This window comes from Microtus ochrogaster, chromosome 8, assembly GCF_000317375.1.
Source record: "Microtus ochrogaster isolate Prairie Vole_2 chromosome 8, MicOch1.0, whole genome shotgun sequence".
In the NCBI taxonomy this organism is placed as follows: domain Eukaryota; kingdom Metazoa; phylum Chordata; class Mammalia; order Rodentia; family Cricetidae; genus Microtus; species Microtus ochrogaster.
Window position 1 is genome coordinate 61,404,300 of NC_022015.1, and position 21,762 is coordinate 61,426,061.

Consider the following 21,762-nt stretch of genomic DNA (forward strand, 5'->3'; position numbering starts at 1 on the left):
GGAGGTTTCTCATGGCTGATTCTATCTTCATGCATGAAACTGATCTGTTCAGATTGCTGCTTTCTTCTTGAAGCAGCTTTAGCAGGTTATGAGTTTCTACAAACTGGTCCATTTACCTATACTAAGTTATATAACTTTGTTGGACACAGCTGCTCATAATATTTTCTTAGAATCATTTTGTTCTTATGAAGCGTTAAATTGCCTTCATTTATCGTGTTATCTGAGTGTTTGCTCTTTTTTAATTGACCTAAAGATTTTTGATTTTGTTGATCTTTTCAAAGAACCACCTTTTTATTTTTTATTTATTTTTATTTAAAACTATCTGCGCTATCTTTCTAGTTCCAACTTAGGCTTTTTCTGTTCTAATCCTTGTTTACTTTGTCTTCATGACTCTCAACTCAAGTGATTGTAAAAGAGCCAGCAATTATTTTTTTCTCAAATGCCTAAAACCATAAGAAGAAATGAATGTCTCCAGTGTCATCAGGCAGAGAATAGTTTGTGTTGTTACATTTTTTGTTTAATATTTGTGAACACTGTATCAATTATAACATTCTTATAAAAACATTTATAAAAAAACAAGCAGCCATTAAGGAAACAAGCTAGATCAAATGTTAAGGACATTTTCCAAACTGAACTTCTACAAGGCTAAAGGATGGCTCAGCCATTTAGAGCAATTGTTGCTCCTGCAAAGAACCTGGGTTTGATTCCAGCACCCACATGGCTACAACCTTCTGTAACTCCAGTTCTAGAGGATCCAACCACCCTCTTCTGAATTCAGCAGACAGCAGGCATGCATGTAGTACACATACATGCATGCTGGCAAAATGTTTATACCCATAAAATAAATAGATAAATCTTAAGAAGTTAAAATAGCTAAGAACGAGAACAATACAGAGAGTTCTTAGATGTTTACAGGAAGAGCTGAAATCAGCGCTCTCATTTTTAGGTCATCACATTATTGGAACACATATCGGACTGCAGAACACAAGCCGAGTGAGGACTTTCCATTATGTTATAAACACTGATCTCTCACTTGAGAGAATAGCACAGGTATTGCTGTAATGTAGCTCGTGCAACCCTCCTGTAAGGTGTGGTGCCATGCAGGCTACCTTCTAAAGGTTCTGTGCTAAGAATGGGCTTCTGTTTGGTTTTCATTTGCATATCCTTCTCAGCTTCTACGTTTCATCTTGCCTACAAGTGTCCTGACCCTGCTCACCTCCAACTCACATCTCATCTTACCCACCTACCTTTGAACCTGCTCACTACCTCCCACACTCCATAGCCATGGTACTGAGACCCAAGATTACACAGAACCAAGGAAATAGCGTTAGAATATAACAATCTGTTATTTTTCTATTGCCCTTAATAAGTGACTTCAGCAAAACCAACAACACTTGAGAGCAACTTCAAACATGCAAGGAGGAAGAAAAGGTCTGAAGGAAAGAAACATAGGATGGCTCCACATTCTAGAATGGATGTAACTTAATCCTTGTTGGGCAACTCCAGGAAAGGCATGTGAATTCTGATTCTGCATTCACAACATTGTATTAGTGTTAGTCTGCAACATCACGAGATAGCTGGGAAGATAAAATGAGATAACTCTACTGCAAGCTATATTTCCATATTGCAGCTTTCCACACTGCCCATTTCTCTTCTCTTTTTTAAATTTCTTCTCTTCTCTGTAGGATGGATGATCCAGAGCTTGAACGGAGCAAGCCGGTCTCAGACTTTGCAAATCCACATTTTTCTGCCTCTGATTCTTACATGTCCAAGAACAAGGAGCCCAAAACACGCCTTTGCAGGAGGATCCATTTCTCTTTTCATTCATTTGTATACACACACCTAACACACAAATAATTAACCCACCTTTTCACCAAAGAATTGCTGAGAATATATTTACTGTATGATAGAAGGAATGTTTTTTTTTTACTAGCTTCCTGTATTAGAGTATTAACGATTTTTTTTTCAGCCCTGCCTTATCTCTTACAGTACAGAATCAGACAAGGGGAAAGATAATATGTGGGAATAAAGGTATTATGGAACAATTATATGTGCTTTCATGGACAGTAAACTGCCTTGTTTAGTAAGGTGGCTGCAGCAATATGTATAGCACATAGGGACCTATATTGTCTTCTGACTTAGGTACTGTTTGACATTTAATATTTGTTGATATATCAAAGACAGACAACCAATTCAATCCAAGCAAAAATATTTTCTTTCTACAACAAACAAATAAAAGACAAAACTACACTTGATCTTAGCCAAAAGGCCGAGAAGCGATTAAAAGACAAAACTAAAAGAGAAAAAAAGTTGTTTTAAATTGACCATGGAGGTTATATAAAGGGACATTCAAAGACTAAATTAAAAAAAAAAAACAAACCTGCCTTCCTACAAAGGAACTAACAAAATAAAACCACTATGATCTAAGGGTGTTAAAGACTTTGTATTTTGGAAAACTAACACTGTACAAAAGATGCTAATATAATCATGACCGTGTATTTTGTTCTCAAGTCAAGGTTTTTGTTTGTTTCTTCGAGAACAGGGTTTCTCTGTGTAGCCTTGGCTGTTACTGCTTCGCCAACCAGGTTGGCCTTGAACTCATGAGATCCACCTGCCTCTGCCTCCTGAGTGCTGGGATTAAAGGAGTGCTGCCACAGACAAGACAAGCAGGGGTTATTTATCTCTGTGAAGTGATACCAATTTACTTTGGGTATATGAGACTTCTGGAAGAAATTATGTAGCTATGCAGCAATGCTAACATCACTAGAAGAGGACCAGCAAATGTAGAGCAGTTGTTTCTTCCATTAAAAGGGGAATAACACATGATCCAATGAATATTAGTAACTTACACCTATCGGAATTTTGGTTTGTGTATGATTTAGAACTCAGTTTTAATAAAAAGAAAGATATTAGCACATTATCTTAAGACATGTCAGGACACCAGAGGTCAGCTTTGTCAATTCTTCAAGCAGGGCACAATGGAAAGTATAATCAGCCATGCTTATGCGTAGGTTAGTAGAATTCTCTACATGAACTAAAACACAATTCCAACTCATTCAATGTAGGTAGGTTAGGGGACAAACTGTGGTTAACTACTGTTTCTGAGCAAACGTATCTTAGAGTCTGCAGCAGTGGTGACCTGAAGAGCCTGTACTATAAGGCAAGTTGAAGGAGATGCTAGCAATGCAAGGGTCCCTACAGCCCCGTCCGTTTTACACCATCCATTATCCAGCTATTTACTGAGGTGCAAAGCAAGTGGACATTAGAGCAACAGCTGGAAGAAGTAGACAGAGGACTGATACAGCCGGTGGGTGGTAAGATAGTGAAGCGGCAGCTTTCCTGGCAAAGGCATTAAGTCAGTTGCTAATGCTGCTGTGAGATAATAAATATCTATGAACAATGACCATCTGTCAGTCTACTCGACGAGGGGAGAAGTGGAAATAAGAAGTCTAAATGCTGCTTTAGAACAGGGTGGAGCAAGAGTCTACATAGTTTTCGTTAACTTCTTCAGTCTCACGCCGTAGGTGCTTTCAGGTGTAGTTGTACGGATATTCAACTCTTGATAGGTGAAATGGAAAAGCAGAAGACTTTAACCTGCTTAAGATCTTGTGGAGAGTAAACAATGACGTTTGAGTTGAAAGTTAGAAAGCCTACCATCAGAATCTGTGTTGTTGTGTAGTACAGCCCTTAAAAAGCACAGCAAATGACTGTCACTAAGATCCCATCTACGGTACTATGTGATGTTATCATTGCCGTGGCTACTTTAGACACCCTAGGGATAATGTGCAAAAATAATACAGCCTATTTTTAGTGCCGTAGGTTGAAAAAAATCTACTTAAAGGATAATGCAAAATGGCTGAGTCAAGCTTTCCTCCCACTCTAAACACAGCCGCTAATTTTCACTTTGGATAAAATTATGCAATCACTGGAGGTCCAAGTCTTGTATTCTTCAATTCTCAAAGCTGATCAATCAACTTTTGTTTCCCCATTTCTTTTAGCTACAGATCCTTTCCCACTTTCATTCCGATTACCAACTCAAGCCCGTCAGACCCGACGTGTCAGCTGCACTTTCCAAGGCTCTACTTCTGTCTGTCCCTCTTTCTGGCAATCTTGCCTCCACTATTACTACAGAAACTGGCCATCTGGTGTGGGTCCCGTGAAGTCCCTACTACTACAATGCCTACGCTTTTAGCCATATGGTCACCCACCTTCCCCATCTTCACTGAAAAGACAAGTTTTCTTCTGTCACGAATTAAATTAGCTCTGTTCTGGGTTCCATCTTCTTCAATTTCTTCAAATACCTTGACACATTAATCTTCCATTTTGTCTCTTGTCATGGCGGATTATGGCAGATTTGTCAAGCATATTGCTGTGGCTTCCACAGCCTCTTATGAGGGAGAGTGAGTGACACATGAGCTCTACAAAGGGCAGCTATGTTTTGTACTGTGTGTACTCCACCTGATTATAGATCAGCAGAGGAATAGGTCCCTTGAGGGACAGCCAGTTTACACACTGATCAGAGAATTAAGACACGACTTGACATGAAAACATAGTTTCTCATCCTACTAAATTCCACTACTGTAGGAATTGACAGTCTATATGGGACATGGGGAGATTTTATTATTATTAAATAAGTTATAAAATTTTCTCCATGACCAGTTTGTGGAAGAAGCATTTACTTAATGTTCTGTGGAAATAAATACATACTACACAATGCTGGAGTGCTCGGTGCAGGAAAAACATCAAACATGAATACTAATAAAACACAATTTACAGCACCCACTTATGTGGGTTATAAGTATCTGTCATTAACCCCAAAGTGTAGGTTCTAAGATTCCGAAGTCTTCAGATAAGGTATACAAAAGCTGGGAGAGTTTAGATAACATATCAAAGTCCTCAGGTAGTGAGTCACAGAGTTTGGGCTCTGTTTCCAGATCAAAGTCCTCAGGTAGTGAGTCACAGAGTTTGGGCTCTGTTTCCAGATCAATGTCGTCAGTTAGTGAGTCATGGAGTTTGGACTCTGTTTCCAGAGCTTGTGGGTTCTTTGTCCTCTTCAGAAGATACCTAGCCTTTCCCTTTTCAAAACATTTCACAGCTCAGTTTTATCCTTGTCAGAGTACCATGACGTTGAAAAGATACGGATTGGCTTTACCTAAGATTATAAAACAGAATAAACTTAAGAGATAATCAGGAGGGAAATAATACTCAGCTAGGGGCAAATTTAGTGTATATAAGTTATTTGAGTATATCGTAGGCTCTGTATGTAGTTCTAACAGGGTCACTATGGACTGACTAACCAGGAAGAGGTAGCTTGGTAGCAACTGAGGATGCAAAGTGATCATTTCTTTCCAAGGTGATCATTAGTAAACACATGTGCTAAGCAAGCTATAGTTCTATCTGGAATAAGCATTTGCTGAATGAATACCAAGAAATATCTGACAGATTAATATCCTAAATGTACAAAGGACTCAAAAAAAACTAAACAAGAAAATAATTTAATCCCCCCAAAAAAATGGCTAAGAAACTCTATGGCTCTTGTGAGGAGCATTGTCAGCCCAAGTGGTAAGGCTTCATTCATTTAAGGTATTTGTGTGTGTGTGTGTGCATACATGTGTTAGATATAATTTTACATAAATAACAATGATTCCTGGAGACTTTACAAAACATCACTAATGGTACTTGTTCCTTATTTGCCCCTCTTCTTCTATACTGACCTCCCTATTCTCCTCTATGGAAGAAGCCCCCTTCAGATTACCTAGATCCTGCCACAATCATCCCCACTACCAGGCCTGGGAAATTTCCATTTGAGTTGTTTGTCAGGGTACTCCAAGTGACCTCCAGAACAATACAGACCATTGCTGTTGTCTTGGTTACCTCTCAAAGGTTGAAGTTACGTCCCTACAGCTGAAGGCTCTACACACTGGAGATGGGACCCAGAAGATTGATTCTGAGTAAATGCCATAGGACAGAAAATGCTATTTATGATGCCAAGGGAGGGATGCGATCAACAATGCTACCCAGTTGTGATGCCTAGGAACCACAACATTGTCCAGCCTGGCAAGATATCCCTAATGATGGAAGAATGGTACTCATATCTTGTTGGTAACACTGACTATCTAATTGGGAGTAAGGCCCACTCAAAAAGAGAGAAATAATGTCTGGCACTTTCTAGAAACTTTGCCAAACACCTGGGGCTAGTGAGGTCATGGATCTTAAGGCAAACCCACTACCATCACCGTACTAGACCAGAATAATTCCTAACTGCATCCTAAAACTCAAGCCCATAGATAAAATGCAGCTTTTACCCCTCCAGAAAAAGAAGTTTCTCTTGCAGAAAACAGAGAACATTTTAGAAAGCAACAATTGGTCATAACGCTGTGATCATGGGGAGTCCCAAAGGATAAGTCTACAACAAAACCTGCACCTAAAGCTCAGAGAACACTGCAGAAGAAGTGGGCAGAAAGACTGTAAGAGCCAGGTGACCAAGAAGTCTGCTGTGAGAATGTATCTCCCGGAAATGACAGGGGAGGTACACCCATAACACCTCAACAACATGGCTGCCTATGAAAGATCTGAACAATGACATCACCAATAAACATCCTAACACAGACAGAAGAAGGAAATCATGGGTCACCGCCCCTAAACAAAGAACTCCAGACAGCTAATGACGGTTGAGGGAGAAGAATCAATCTCTCCTTGGTATGAGCGCCCTAATTGTTTATCCAATACAAAATGGTCAGCCCTGAAATCACATATACATAAGCAACACTAATGGGACTCGGCAGGTGGTATTTATATATTTATTTTTATGCATATATGTGTTTATGAATATATAAGAATAACCAAAGAAAAAGAGGCCATCAGCTTGAGAGGGTCTTGTAGGAGGCATGGAAGGAGTTGGAGGGAGAAAAGGGGAAGAGATGTAACTGTATTTTAATTAAAAATGAAAAAAAAAATAAGCCAGGTAGTGGTGGCACACGCCTTTAATTCCAGCACTTGGGATGCAGAGGCAGGAGGATCTCTGTAAGTTTGAGGGCAGCCTGGTCTATAGAGTGAGTTCCAGGACAGCTAAGACTACACCAAGAAACCCTGTCTCAAAGGTGTGTGTGTGGGGGGGGGGTAATAAGAAAAAAAAATAATAGGCCAAGAAAATGGATAAATTCTCAAAAGAAGAAATATAAATTGTCAATGAGTATTTTCAAAAGTCTTCAACATCCTTAGTGACCAGAGAATGTGAATTAAAACTACTTTGATATTCCATTCCCCCCTCCATCAGAATGACTAGTATCAATAAGATATATGACAACAAATGTTGGTAAGGGTGAAGGAAAAGAGAATCCTGTGTTAGGGTTGGTTTGAGTGTAAAGAGCTGTAGCTACTATGTAAGTCAGCGTTTCCAGAAAGGCTGCGATACAGAACTTCTGTACATCCCAGCTTTGTCATTCAGATACACACCCAAAGAGTCTACATCCCACTACAGAGATGCTGGCTCAGCTATGCTACTCAGATACACACCCAAAGGGTCTACATCCCACTACAGAGATGCTTGCTCAGCTATGTCATTCAGAAACACACCCAAAGGGGTCTACATCCCACTACAGAGATGCTTGCTCAGCCATGCTTACTATAGCTCTATTCACAACTAGAAAATGAAATCGGCCTAGATGTCCATCAACGGATGAACAATCAAAATAAATATTCCGTATTATATAATACATATACTGTATTATAATTTATATATACTAATAAATATCTATACATATATATGGAATTTTACTCAGTCATACAGAGAAATGAAACTTTTAGGAAACCAATAAAACTGGGCAATACTGAGGTGGCCCAGGCTTAGAAAAGCTAACACCCTACGTTCGCTCTGATTTTCAGACTTTAGCCTTTTGTGTATATCTGTGTGTGTGTGTGTGTGTGTGTGTATGTGTGTGTGTGTGTGTAGACACTGGGAAACTAAAAGGGGGGCCATGAGGAGCAGAGGAAGCTTTACTAAGGGTGAGGGGTCGGCAAGGTACTAGGAAAGATCTAGAAAGGAAGGAGGAATACTGGAGAAAGGTCTAAGTGAGTGTTTTGAGCTGGGAGATGGAGAGAGACAGAACTACAGCCTAAACTAAGTACGTGTGAAAATGCCACAAGGAAACCTACGACTCTGTAAACTATAAAATTACAGCAATTGAAAAAAAATGTGTCATATTGAAAAAAAAACAACCAAACAAGCACCTTAGACTATAAAGCAAAAGGCTTAAAACTCAATAAATGCTAATTTAAGTAACCTTCTATGGAAAAATAAGACTGACCGTGAATTTTCAGTTTCTTGAGAGCCTACAAAATGACATGTCACAAAGAGCACACTTGTCTCAGAATTCTTACACAGCAAGTCTTAAATTTTCAGCATTCAAGTTGGAATCTATTCTTGATTTTGTAGCATTTTATTCTTGTTAGAACTAGAGGGGAGATACTTAACTGAAAGATTAAAGATGGTGGCGGTGTCTTTAAGGGAAACCATCACTTGCAAACTGTGGTCCAACTTTCTTAAGTTTGGATCATCACATGGTTTACCGCTTCTTTCCTCAACTGGCACATACACTGGGGTTCTGATAGAAAAACCAAGGTATTTAAATGTCATAACTTTTGAGTTCAAGTCTAGTAGCCTTAACAGACACTCAACTGTTGGGGCTGGAGAGATGGCTCGGTAGCTGAGTGTTTACTACTTTTGAAGAGGACCCGAGTGAAGTCCCCAACACTCACAGGAGAACTCATAACCGCCTATACCTCCAATGCCTTATTCCAGCCTCCATGGCTTCTGCACACACACGGCTGCACATAAAGTCTTGTCCTGCTGGTTCACACATTAGACATTAAGAACATCTTTAAAACTCAAGGGCTGGTTTGTGTATCTAACCACATGGGAGAAATGCGGGTGTTTCCTCCATACAGCAGATGAGTTCATACTTAATAATAGGGCGCATCTGTTAGGCCATGACTCAGTGTACCCAAATTATAAGGACGGCTGTTTCTACTCTCTAAAGAGCCTTCGGGATCAGCAAGCATACAATTTTGAGGTGTTGTGTCAGCTCTAGCCTGATCGAAAATCATACTAGAGGCCCGGAATTTCCATTTCTGTTGAAATAAGCCCCTGTTCAAATTCGTGCTTCTGATGTGTCCTGCTTATTTTCAAATTCTAATAAAAAGCAGGCGGGTGTGTGGGGGGGGGGGTAGTGCTTCGGGAGGTATCCTGCAAAGTCCAGAGACATCCTTTGTTGGGTGGCCGTGAGACCGAAGCTTCAGAGGCTACATTTTGAAAACTCATAGTAAAGGACGAGACAAAAGCCATCTACTAAGGATTCTCTTTTGGCAGAATCGGCGCTGAGACTGGATGTGGGCTCCTTTGGCACAACCATAGAACCTAAATAGCCCAGGAATCTATAACGTCGGTTCCTGAGGCGCCAACCTGCCAGACAAACGCCCACACCGCGGGTCAGGTGACGCCGGTTCCACCTGCACCCGGTGTCGCACGCCCCTAGGAATTTTCCACCGCTCCATCTGCCCACATCCACCGCGGCTCCCCGCGATCGTCCGCCTTACAGGTCTGAGCCAACTCTGAAGCTGAGGTACCGGAGACCACGCTCGCTCTCAGAGGTCCCCAGCCGGAAGCGCGCTCTACTCCCGCCCCCCGCCGGCGGATCCGGAAGTGGGGGTCGGCCGCGGCGCGCCGCCCTCCGCGGGCCCCCGGGCATGATGCTCTCCGGAGCCCGCAGCCGCCTCCCGGCCTCGGTAGCACCCGCCGCGGTCCTGGCTGCGGCGCTGCTCTCGTCGTTCGCGCGCTGCTCTCTCTCGGGGCGCGGCGACCCGGTGGCGTCGGTGCTCAGCCCCTACTTCGGCACGAAGACTCGGTACGAAGATGTCAACCCCTGGCTGCTGGTCGACCCGGTGGCGCAGCAGCGGGACCCGAAGCTGCTGGCGGGGACCTGCACCCCGGTGCAGCTGGTCGCCCTCATCCGTCACGGCACCCGCTACCCTACGACCAAGCAGATCCGCAAGCTGAGGCAGCTGCAGGGGCTGCTGCAGACTCGGGGAATCGGAGACCGCGGGAGCGGAGTGGCAGCCGCGCTGGCCGAGTGGTCGCTGTGGTACGATGACTGGATGGACGGGCAGCTGGTGGAGAAGGGGCGGCAGGACATGCGACAGCTGGCACTGCGCCTGGCCGCCCTCTTCCCCGACCTCTTCAGCCGGGAGAACTACGGCCGCCTGCAGCTGATCACCAGCTCCAAGCACCGCTGTGTGGACAGCAGCGCCGCCTTCCTCCAAGGGCTGTGGCAACACTACCACCCCGGACTGCCACCGCCAGACGTCTCAGGTGACAGCGCGCCCCGCCTCCCCCAGATCCGGACCCCCAGCTCAGCCTCTGCTCGCGGCCCCCTTTCCAGCCTTACGTTCCACGCACTCCACCGCCGTTTGCGCTCTCAGAGCGCAGGATGTTGTGGACTTGGCTGCCTCTGTTGTCTTAATAGTACGCTTGTTTAGTCACTCATCAGCTGTGACTTCCTAGCATTTTCTGCGTGAGGGGTGCTATAGGGGACGCTGGAGATCCAGCAGGAAAACGGAGGAGTATCGCTCCCACAGTTACATTCCCCATTTACAAACTGTGTTATCCCTCTGAACGCCAATTTTTCCCTTTCTGGGAACTAGTTTAACAGCTGGTGCATTTGCTGGGCGGTGGTGGCTCACGCCCGTAGTCCTAGCACTCGGGAGGCAGAGGCAGGTGGATTTCTGTGAGTTCGAGACCAGCCTGGTCTGTAAGAGCTAGAGCCAGGACAAGCTCCAAAACTACAGAGAAACAAAACAACTGCCGCTAGAACTTTTTCCTCCTGCATTGCTTATGTCAGTTGGACTTTTTTTCTTTCTTTTTCATCATCGTCTTTTCAGGTGTTAACACATTTACGTGCTGTTTTAGGAAGCCGCTCCTCAGATCTTCTCTGTGCCCTTCTTTTCCCCTCTGTTTTATTCTTGTGTTTTCTGTAGCATTTCCCTCGTTGTGGCTGTGGTATATGGGCACATGCTCCACATGTAAGTTGGTAAACTTACTCCATCATGACACCATTTCAGAATTTGGGAGCTCTTGGGGTGGAATCCTGTTTGATGTGCTTCCTTCGCTTGTTCTTACATAGCTTATGACTAGTCAGGCTAGAATCCAGGTCGTGGCTTTTCTAGATTGTCTTTTCCCTCCAAAAATGTTCCATTTGCTACAGATAACAACAGCAAACATAATGCCTTTGTGTACCGCACATGCTTCACGTTTAGTTTGTTGACTGCTTACCACGGCTTTATGAAGTCGCTAATCGTGTCCACTGCCCAATCTCACAGATGAAGAAATGAAGCAAAAATACCAAATAACTTGCTAATTTCATTCAGCTGGATGTGGATCTAGGAAACCCGATTTAGAACTTGCTCTCAGGGGCTGGAGAAATAGCTCAAGAGGGTAAGAGCATTGCCTGCTCTTCCAAAGGTCCTGAGTTCAATTCCCAGCAACTACATGGTGGCTCACAACCATCTGTCATGAGGTCTGGTGCCCTCTTCTGGCCTGCAGGCATACACGCAGAAAGAATATTGTATACATAATAAGTAAATAAATTTAAAAAAATGGGTTAAAGTCGGGTAGTGGTGGTGTGCACCTTTAATCCCAGCACTCTAGAGGCAGAGGCAGGCAGATCTCAATAAATTAAAGGCCAGCCTGGTATACAACAAGTTCCAGGACAGTCAGGGATGTTACATAGAGATACCCTGTCTCGAAAAAACCAAAAAATAATAAACAAAAAAATGAATAAAAAAAAAAAGAACTTGCTCTCAACGACACCATACATCTTCTGAGTACTTTGCCCGTAACATAGCTGATGAAAATAGCATGTAACATCTTCGTACCAAAAGATGAGCAAGTGTAAGCAACTGCTTATCAGTGTTAAGGTAACTCAAAAAAAAAAAAAAAACCAAAAAACTAGAAGTACTCAGTTTGTCATCTTCCCCATTGTTGTGTGTCATGTTACTACTGACGTACGTGTGCCTATTTATTGAGTGTGCTTTTTAATTGTGGCTACATTTTTTTTTCATTACTTTGAGTGGAAATCCTCCTAAATCCATTAACATTCACTTGAGTCTGAAAACTCGAACATTTAAAATGGCACCACAGGGCTGGTGAGATGGCTCAGCGGGTCGAGGCTCTTGCAGCCACGCCTGCCAGCCCGACTCAGATCCCTGGACATGCATAGTGAAGGGAGAGAACTGAGCCCTGCCAGCTGCACACTAAATAAATACCTGTTACTTTTTAAAATGCACAGTGTGTACTGTGTAAATATATACAGGAGAAATGAATTATGGTCTTTAGATTGCATTGTGAGGATTGGCATTTGCCTCAAGTGCAAAGCCAGGGATGGAAACAGTTTAGGGAAATCTAGCCCTGATTGTTTTAGTCCCAGAGGTTAAACTACCCCGACCACTCCATTGTCATCCGTAGAGGGTTGTTTTGTCTACAGTGTACATCTGGGCTTCTGAGAAAGGCCACACAATCAGATTTTAGGTTTTTATAGAAATAGAACAATGTAATTTGATAACACAAGTGAGAAGTTGATCTTTGGAGCCATATGGGAAGATGACAGAATTCCCATGTTCAGGATGTTTCTGCAAGAACTATAATTCAGTTGGCAAGTAGAGTAGGCAGAATTATGTTTGGGAAATATATTTACGTATATGTTTATATTTTTACCCAGATAACCAACATAGTTTATTCTAACTTGTGTTTTCACGTTCACATACAGAAGCAATACTTAGTGTTCTTTTCCCATTGGAAGAATGGTGATTGAGATGTTTTGAATATGACTGGAAAAAGGCCCCAACAAGTTGAAGCATGATAATGAACGCTTTTTCTATAAATATTTGTTGCCAAGTTGTGGAAACAATGTAACCTAGTAAATGCTAAATGGGAGACTTCTGAGAGCTTCAGGCAGAGGAGGAGCCGAGGTGGCTGGCTTCTGAGCTGAAACAGTGGACCTGAAACAGCAACGGTGCTTTGCTGGTTTCTGTAGTTTTTGTCAAAACAATATTTTGTCAGGTAACACGGCTTGGAAAACTAGTTGAGAAACTGAAATGCTCCACTTGGAGTCTCGCTTAGCAGGAGAAACAGACCTGTTGAATTCTCCGCTTGGTGTCTGGAAACTGCTGGGTCTTAGTTGGCTTTCTAAAGGTACCGATGTTTTAAGAATATATGTACCTTGTATAGTATTGCTTTAACATTTCTTTTCAATCTACTTTTTTTAGTCTTTTCTAGCCTATCAGTTCATGCATTGTAGTTGTTATAAATGAAGAAACTGAGTTGGGGATGTAGCTAGCTTATTGGGTAAAGAGCTGGCCTACCGTGTAAAGGCCCTGAGTTTGACCCATAATACCTCAAAAAAGCAAAATAAACACTCCACGAAAAACCCATTCTCTTTGGGACTAGAGAGATGACTCTGTGGTTGAGAGTATTGTTTGGTTCCAAGTTCAGGCAACTCAAATTTGTTAACTCCAGCTCCCCAGGATCTGACTCCCTCTTCTGGTTTCCACTAGCAACTGCACCCTTCTCTTGATCACTATATTTTCTTTGTTTGTTAAATGTACCTTTTTCACTTTAAATTTTCAGTAATTTGAATTGTCACTAATGCCAATGACTTACACATGTATGCTTTCTTCACTTCAGATATGGGGTGTGACCCTCCAAGAATTAACGATAAACTAATGAGGTTCTTTGATCATTGTGAGAAGTTTTTAACTGATGTGGAAAGAAACGATTCGGCTCTTTATCATGTAGAAGCCTTCAAAACTGGACCTGAAATGCAGAAGATTTTAAACAAAGTTTCAGCTACATTACAAGTGCCAGTAAACAGTTTAAATGCAGGTAATATATCTGTTGTAGTTCATTTCAATTCTGGTGTAAACAGTTTGGGAGCGTTAAATGTAAACAAACAAACAAACAAAAACAACAGTTACTCTTAGGGGTCACAATAAAATTATGTTAACTAAATAGCATGTCTTGGGCCAGGAAAATTATATGCCACATGCTTAATTTTATTTTCATATTTTTAAAATCTTTTATAAACGAATATATGAGGCTTCTAAATGTGGATTTTTTTTGTGCGAGCCTCATCTCTAAGCATAACTTAATTCAAAAATTGCCTTTTCTAAATTATCTCTTTGTGTCATGTGGTGGTGGCGCACGCCTTTAATCCCAGCTCTTAGGAGGCAGAGGCAGGCGGATCTCTGTGAGTTCAAGACCAGCCTGGTCTACAATGTGAGTTCCAGGACAGCCAGGGCTGTTACACGGGGAAACCCTGTCTCAAAAAACAAACAAACAAACAAAATTATCTTGGGGGGGGGGAGCGGGAGGAGAGGAAGGAAAGGCAACTGAAATTGGTATGTAAAAATTAAGTAAATATTACCTCTTTGTAAAAAGTGCAAGGAAAAATCATAAATCCTTTTGTTTTGGGAAACCTTAGGAGTGCATGTTATTGTGAAGAACGGTAGGTTTTAGGGAGTGAGAATTGAAGTAGGTTTGCAGCTTCTCTATGTGGAGGAGACTTCAGGGGCTTGAGTGGTCACGTCTGTCCTGAGCTGTTGAAGGGAGCCTGTGGTTTGTCATCATGCTGACACTTGGGAGAGTGAGAGCAGGTGACTGCCTCACTCAGTGGGAACAGGGCGCATGGTTGCCTACGAGTGGACAACTAAGAGAATGAAGGTTTTTTTCTGTTTTCTAACTTTATAATTTATTATGATATTAGTGGATATTAATATGTAGAGAAGTGATTATATGTCTCATTATGTTGTAAATCAGTTTCTAAAAGGTTAGAAGAAGAAGGTGTTGGTGCAAGGGGGGAAAATTAAAATCTACTGTACCTGGCTTGGTAAAGTGTTTCTTGCTTGTTTGTTTTGTCATTTGTTTCCTGGTATAGAGTACATCACCTCATAGTCTGAGAGCCAGAACTCAAACTCCAGATGAGCCATACCATGTCTCCAGACACACACAGCGTTAACAAGCCACTGTGCTTTATTAGGTGTTGTGGTTCTAAAACCTTATAGAAGCCCAAGTTTCCAATAGCTTTTATGTATAGTTCTAAAGAAATAAAAGTCTTTCTTAAGATTTTATTTTATGTGTGTGAGTGTTTGCCTGCAAATGTGTGGGTGTGTGACTACCACGTGTGTTGCCTGGTGGTGCCATGGAGGCCAGAAGAGGGGATCAGATCCTCTGGAACTGATTACAGACCATTCATGTGAATGCTAGGAATAGAACCTGGATCCTCTCTGAGAGCAGCTAGGGCTTTTAACTGCTGATCCATCTTTCCAACCCCAAAATGTTGTGGGGTGTGTGTGTGTGTTTTAAATATATTACCTCAGGAATTCTTTAAACTGAACTGGTATGGAAAATATCAATTACTTAATCTTGGTCTCATTTTCCTTTGGGAAAGAAAAACACAGTAAAACAAACCGAAACTCAGAGTAACGGTAGCAGTCACTACCGTTGGCCCCTCATGCCTTCGTTCCCTGAACTCTTCAGCTTTAGATGATCCTGCTTGTTTACTGGAGAACCCCGTGTTTGACTCCTCTTGGCCAAGGCCTCCTTTTATAGCCCAAGCCCTGACTCACGTATCCCTTTCTTTAGTACCGTTTATGTCTAAAGTAAAGCAGTATAAATATTCCTGGTTCCTGATTCTGAAATCTGCTGGCATTTCTTAGGCAGCTAAGTTTGGAAAATGGATCTAATTACCTTGCTAGTACGGGGTTGTCCTTTCCTCCTTCTCTGCTCGGAGTCTTCATCTTTCTCCGGCCCCTTCGTTCTGTTTTTCCTTCTCAATCTTCTAGGGTCCTCTCTCACATTTTACGTGTCTCTATGTATTAAAAGTTATAATAGGAGCTTTTTGTGGTTTTTAAAACTGGTAGTAAATATGCTGTCATTGCTAATATTCAAGGAGGACAAAACATTGGAAACTTGTGCTCCCTTTTTCTACCCTTCTAAAGATATCAATGTGGAGTTCTATTTAATAAGTCAATGTATGAATCCTTTGTTGGGTCTGCTACAAAGCATGCACTTAGAAACAAACTTAGAAACTTTAGAAGTCGCCCTTTGCAGGCTGCTTCCTAGGCTCGCGGGGCAGCGATGCCTCCTCGAGGTTTCCTCTGCTGTTGCAGTTGTTCGTTTGCGTGCACAGTCAAGCCTTGGTCCTCAGATAGTCTCCTCTCCAGAAATACAGTTTTTCAGCTGTGCATATAACTGTGCACTAGTAGTCTATGGGTATATGATCTTTAAAAACTAGAGAAATGAATAACCCACATTCTACCTGTTTTTCTCCCCCAGACTTAATTCAGGTAGCTTTTTTCACCTGTTCATTTGACCTGGCAATTAAAGGCGTCCATTCTCCTTGGTGTGATGTGTTTGATGTAGATGACGCAAAGGTAAGTTCCGTTTGTGTTCTCTTCCTCGTGTTTTTTAGTCAAGTGAAATTTTTGTTGTTTACTCAAAGCAGTGTTCCAGAAAATAAGTACGATAAACTGCCTGCAACTAACTCCCAATTTTCCTAGGTCAGGAGGGATGGAGGCTTAAGGAAGGAAATTATTTGGGTTCATAGAACTCAGAAAAACTTCTTTTTATAGTAATTTGATTTCTAAGTCTTTCTCCCTCCCCATTCCAATTAGAAACCCACTCTGGGAGAGGTAGTAGGACTAATACAAGACCAAGTTCTGCTCAGCAAGGACTGTTTCCCTCAGACCTGGTTCATCCCGTGAATTCATCCCATTCAGGAGAAATTTAGCTCCTGTTTGCCTAAGAGGTCCCTGGTTCCACCTGGTGGTGGCAGTGGTGCCACACAGTTTCTGTCTGTCTTCCTGTCCCCTCTTGTCACCTGACTGGTGCACTTTGAAGGAGTACAGAGAGACCTCTGAGGACTTTAAGGGAGCTAAATTTTGCTTGATTCTTGAGTGCTGGGGTCTAGAAAGGATGAATTAGGAGAATATTTTGGATTGTCCAGGATTATAGACTTCTGGACCTTAGTTACCCCTTATGTGCATAAATAAAACAGTGTTTTATATGGGAATTGAGAATTGCTTCAAAGTTTATTATATTCTAAAGAAATATGCCAAACAGCAAATTTCAAGCACATGAAGGCGCTTTATTTTGTTTGTGGAGACTTAGGTGGCCAGCAGCAGGTCAAAGGTCATCCATGGTTCTTGACCAGTGCCATGGGAGGTTGAGAGGAGTGACGGGTTCTCAGTGAATGGCTGCTGTCAGGTGCTGAGTGCCAGCGTGGATGCATGTTTGTTCTTCCCCTTTGTGCTCTGAGTCAGTGCTGGATGGCTAGCTTATCCCCCATTAACCTCTGTATGGCCTCCAAACCTATTAAATACCTGCTGCTGGGAGAATTGGCAGGGCCAGTATAAAGCCAGTTGTCCTCAGAGAGAACGTTTTCCCGCAGACCTGAGTCTATACTATCTTCCCAGTCCCATTTCATATTTTAGTGTTTTTAGTTAGCTACAAAATAATGAATTAGACTATGTACATGTGTGTCATATAATAACCTTATTCTCCCCCGCTTCTGCCCTTCTCTATTTCCCCCTTCTTCTCTGCCCACCACAGCTAGTTTTTTTTCTTTATATGAGAGAAAGCATAAAGTATTTTATCTTTCTTCCCCCTATTGCCCACTTTTGCTCCCCTACCTCTCTTCCCTTCAGATTTCTTTCTTCTCCCTTATTTCTCCTTTAACTGGACACTTTCAAAATGAAAAGAGCCCCATTGATAATTTTGCCAATATCAATACAAAGAAATGTCTGGTCACCATTCACATGCCTCAAAGCATCTCCATACTGCTTGGGTCCAGGGGAAGATCATAACTGATACGATTTTCAGTTAATACATAAATGATGAATTTTGGTAATAGAGAAATTTTATTTAACTGAATTTATCTGCCCAGGTTACTCTAGTTGTTGAATCGTTTAGGATATAACTGACTTAGCTGCCTGTTCTATTTTGTTCTGCATGGCTTTGTCCATGTACTCCCTTGTGAAGACTGACAGGGCCTCTTTAAGTGCACGCTGCTTTCTGAGAGGAGGCCATAACCTGCCCGCTGACCCCTGTCTCATCACCAGAGTACTGCATATATTTTTCCTAGGAAAAAATATAAAAGGATGTCTTTTAAGTGTTCTGTGGTTTTTTTCAGTGATTTGATTAAAGATAATTTTATTTCTTAAAACTTAGCATCTATACCATACAGTAGGATTATTTAGTAAAGTATTTACAGATGAAATAAAGTTCTATGAGGGATTTGCTTGAGGATAATCCATTGACAACTTGAGCGTAGTTGAAACAGGATTGACTAAATGTTGATTACTGGTGAAGCTGAATGAGGGGTACACATAGGCTTATGCTGCTGCTGCTGGTGTATTTTTTTTTTTTTTTTGGTGTTTGTAATACCCCCTTAAAATGTTTGAAAACTGAAAATGAATGGCTTGGTGAGATGGTTCGGCTGGTGAACCTGGCAGCCTGAGCTCGAGCTCCTGGAGTCTACGTGGTAGAGGAGAGAGCCACCCTGCACGGTGTCCTCTGATTCCACTCTTGGCATACGCATACCTGCCCAATCAAGTGTGCTTCTGTGCGCGCGTGCACACACATCACATGAATGTATAAAAGATTTTAAATGGAGAAACATTTTCACCGTTCTGAGAACTGTGGAGATTTTTAGTTACACAGGACTTTATGAAATGCTGGGCCCTTGTACTGTTATTTAGCATAAATTTGTTTTAGTGGCTGTTTTATGTGAGATATTTGCTTAGAGCTGAAATACTGATACAAGATAAGCACAAGGAATGAAGGGTATTAATGTGTGCTCTCCGGAGGTCACGGGATGGGTAAGAAGTCGGCTAGCAGTGGCCGGGCAGGCTTTACGGAAGAGGTGGTGCAGAACCAGCTGCACTCCACAGCGTTGCCTTTTTCACAGCTCCGCACCCTCTTCAGTCACAAATGCACCTGCATTTCCTATTCTGTGGTCGCCTTCTGTGTTTAAGAATTTCCTATAAAAGTCATTCGCATTATCCAGATCTGCCTTCTGGTAAACCTGCCCCTCACCGTTTAAACACTCAGCTTCTCTTTAGAACCTTGACTCTAGTTATTTGTTAATGCAAATTTTCCCAGTCAGGTAGCTTATATTAGACTTTGCTCTTAAATTCTTTTGCACCTGCACTTTTCAGCTTTTTATATGACATGTTAAATGTGAGCATGGGGTGATTTTTTTTGTAATGATAATTTGCTACTCTTTTCATTCCTAATTCTATTATTTTATTCCTGAGTAGATTTATTATATCTTTACCTAGTTCATATTCTGTTGAAATCTGTCTGTATGTGTGGTTGCTTCTTCCTTTTGCTGACTTTGATGGGTTTTGTTTGGGGTCCGGCATACTGACCTAACTCTACTCCTAAGCTTTGACTAGTGCCAAGTTTCTCTAGGATTTCTTGTCTTAAAATTCTCAAAAATTTATATTGACTGTGATTAAAAGTCAGAAGAAAGTGGCCAGAGCTGATGATCTTTGTCTCCCTTTAACCCCGACTCCAGTTGCACCACAGATGTTGCTGTGAGTCCTGGACCTCTGGGGTCAGTCCTTAGATGCCTGAGGCGGCCGATGTGCTGGCAGAAGCTAAGACTGTGCCATTTGCTCTATGATGAAATTAGTGTAACTCTTCTCAAAGCTGTTAGTATTAATCAGGACACCTGGTACATGTCTGGAACTGTATTAGAAATTACCTTTGAAATGTTTCTGTTTAGGTACTGGAATATTTAAATGATCTGAAGCAATATTGGAAACGAAGCTATGGCTATAGCATTAACAGCCGGTCCAGCTGCACCCTGTTTCAGGATATCTTTTTACACCTGGACAAAGCAGTTGAGCAGAAGCAAAGGTAAAAATGTCTTTAAAAATGTGGAGTTCATTTAGAGCTAGCGGTTTATAAACTTCTGGAAAATGTCTTACAATGCATGACTTTTTTGTGTATATTTTAAAAAGAATATACGATAATTGATATTGCCCAATCAATATACTAGTCATGTTGAAGTCAAACTATGTATTTTTCCCCCTCTCAACATTACATTTCTGATAGTTCTGTAATTGCATATGTCCTGCAGTGAGGTTGTCCATGCTGTGAGTATATGGCAGTTTTAGCTGTCTTCACTTCTTGGTGGCACTTGAGTTCTTTGTAGTTTGTTATAAAATAGCTTCCGACATGAATATGCAAAATGCTTTTCCCTTACAAGAGAATCTCTCATTTGAAGAAAAGAAGCTTTTGTTAACATTCATACTTTAAAAAGTTATTTTTGCAAACAAGTTCTTACAACCTTGAGGTTGTAGCTCGGTGCTCAGGTGCATGCTGAGTGTGAGGTGTTTAGCACCAAAAGCAAGCAAACAAAATTAAAGCTCATGATAGAAATATTTGATAGACCCTCAACCCTGTCTCACTTGACACATACATAGCTACAGATGTTGGTCAAAATGGGGCAACAGAACCTGGAGGTAGTCTGTTTCACAGGGGTTAAAGTAAGACATTTTATTCATACCAATGTATTTTATTTATGGGCTCAGTACTGGTTTATAAAATGTTCTTGGATTTGACAGGAGTTAAGACTAAAACCCTAGAAAAACAAAACCGCCAGCTAGATTAACTACTTAGTTTCTGCTGACAGAAACATTTTTTTAAAAATGGCATGTGTGTATTTATTTATTGCGTGGATGTCAAGGGACAACTTGCAAGAGTTGATTTTCTCTTCCACCGTGTGGGTCCCAGGTATAAACCTTGGGTCATCAGCCACGGCGGCAAGTTCTTTTACCAGCTGAGCCATCTCTCTGGTTCAACCAGAAGCTTCTATGGGGATTTCAAATAAAGATAATACTTATGATAAGAGTTAACGTTTTCCTGTTTGATTTTCTGAATGGCTTACAGCTCTTACACTTTATAAGACAGCAGACCTTTCCTGGTTGGTCATTGTTCATTGGCCCAGTGTTAAGGGATAATAAATTTATAATTGCGTCAAGAGGCTCTTAAATAACTCTATAAAGCTTGCTATTATAATTTAATTCTAGTTCAGAGCTTAAGTAATAAAATTTTATCAGTAGTGTTTTAAAATAAATGAGACAAGACCCAATTATTGGTTGAGCAGAATTCTTTGGGTTTTGTTTGTTTGTTTTGTTCTCGTTTCTTTTTGAGACAAGGTCTCCCTATTATGTAGCTCTGGCTGTCCTGGAACTCACTATGTAGACCAGGCTGATCTTGAACTCACAAATCTTGATCTTGAACTGCCTCCAAAGTGCTGTGATTAAAGGCATGGACCACCACACCGGGCTATGGTTGTGTAGAATTTTTATCAAAATCCCACAAGTTTCTTTGTGGAAATTGAGAAGTTCCAAATTTACACAGGACTTTAAAAGAGCTATAGAAATAAAAATAATTTTGAAAAGAGCAAAAAGATTTGTCATATTTCTGTCAGAACCTACAGAAAACCTGTGTGCTGGAGTGCACCTGGTATGCTGGTGTGCACCTAGCGTGCTGGTGTGCTCCTGCTGTACTAGTGTGCTCGTGGTGTTCTGGTATGTACTTAGTGTGCTGGTGTGCTCCTGATGTACTGGTGTGCACCTGGTGTGATGATATGTACTGGTATGCACCTGTGTGCTGATATGTACCTGGTGTTCTGGTGTGCT

At 41.6% G+C, this 21,762-nt stretch overlaps 1 protein-coding gene, 1 non-coding gene and 1 pseudogene across 2 annotated transcripts in view; 1 reads left to right on the forward strand and 2 right to left on the reverse strand.

Moving 5' to 3' along the window:
• Positions 1–1,677: 1,677 nt before the first annotated feature.
• Positions 1,678–1,807, reverse strand: LOC113456570. The gene has a single exon (XR_003377336.1). It is a non-coding gene; the product is annotated as a small nucleolar RNA SNORA38 (small nucleolar RNA).
• Positions 1,808–2,140: 333 nt separating this feature from the next.
• LOC113456588 lies at positions 2,141–2,281 on the reverse strand (annotated as a pseudogene).
• A 7,027-nt stretch (positions 2,282–9,308) lies between these two features.
• Positions 9,309–21,762, forward strand: part of Minpp1 (multiple inositol-polyphosphate phosphatase 1) — a 23,751-nt gene continuing 11,297 nt past the window's right edge. Inside the window, exons 1-4 of the mRNA XM_005352142.3 lie at positions 9,309–10,366; positions 13,736–13,933; positions 16,385–16,482; positions 19,839–19,972. Of these exons, the coding sequence (XP_005352199.1) occupies positions 9,745–10,366; positions 13,736–13,933; positions 16,385–16,482; positions 19,839–19,972 (1,052 nt within the window). The 5' untranslated portion in view covers positions 9,309–9,744. The remainder of the gene's footprint in view (positions 10,367–13,735; positions 13,934–16,384; positions 16,483–19,838; positions 19,973–21,762) is intronic.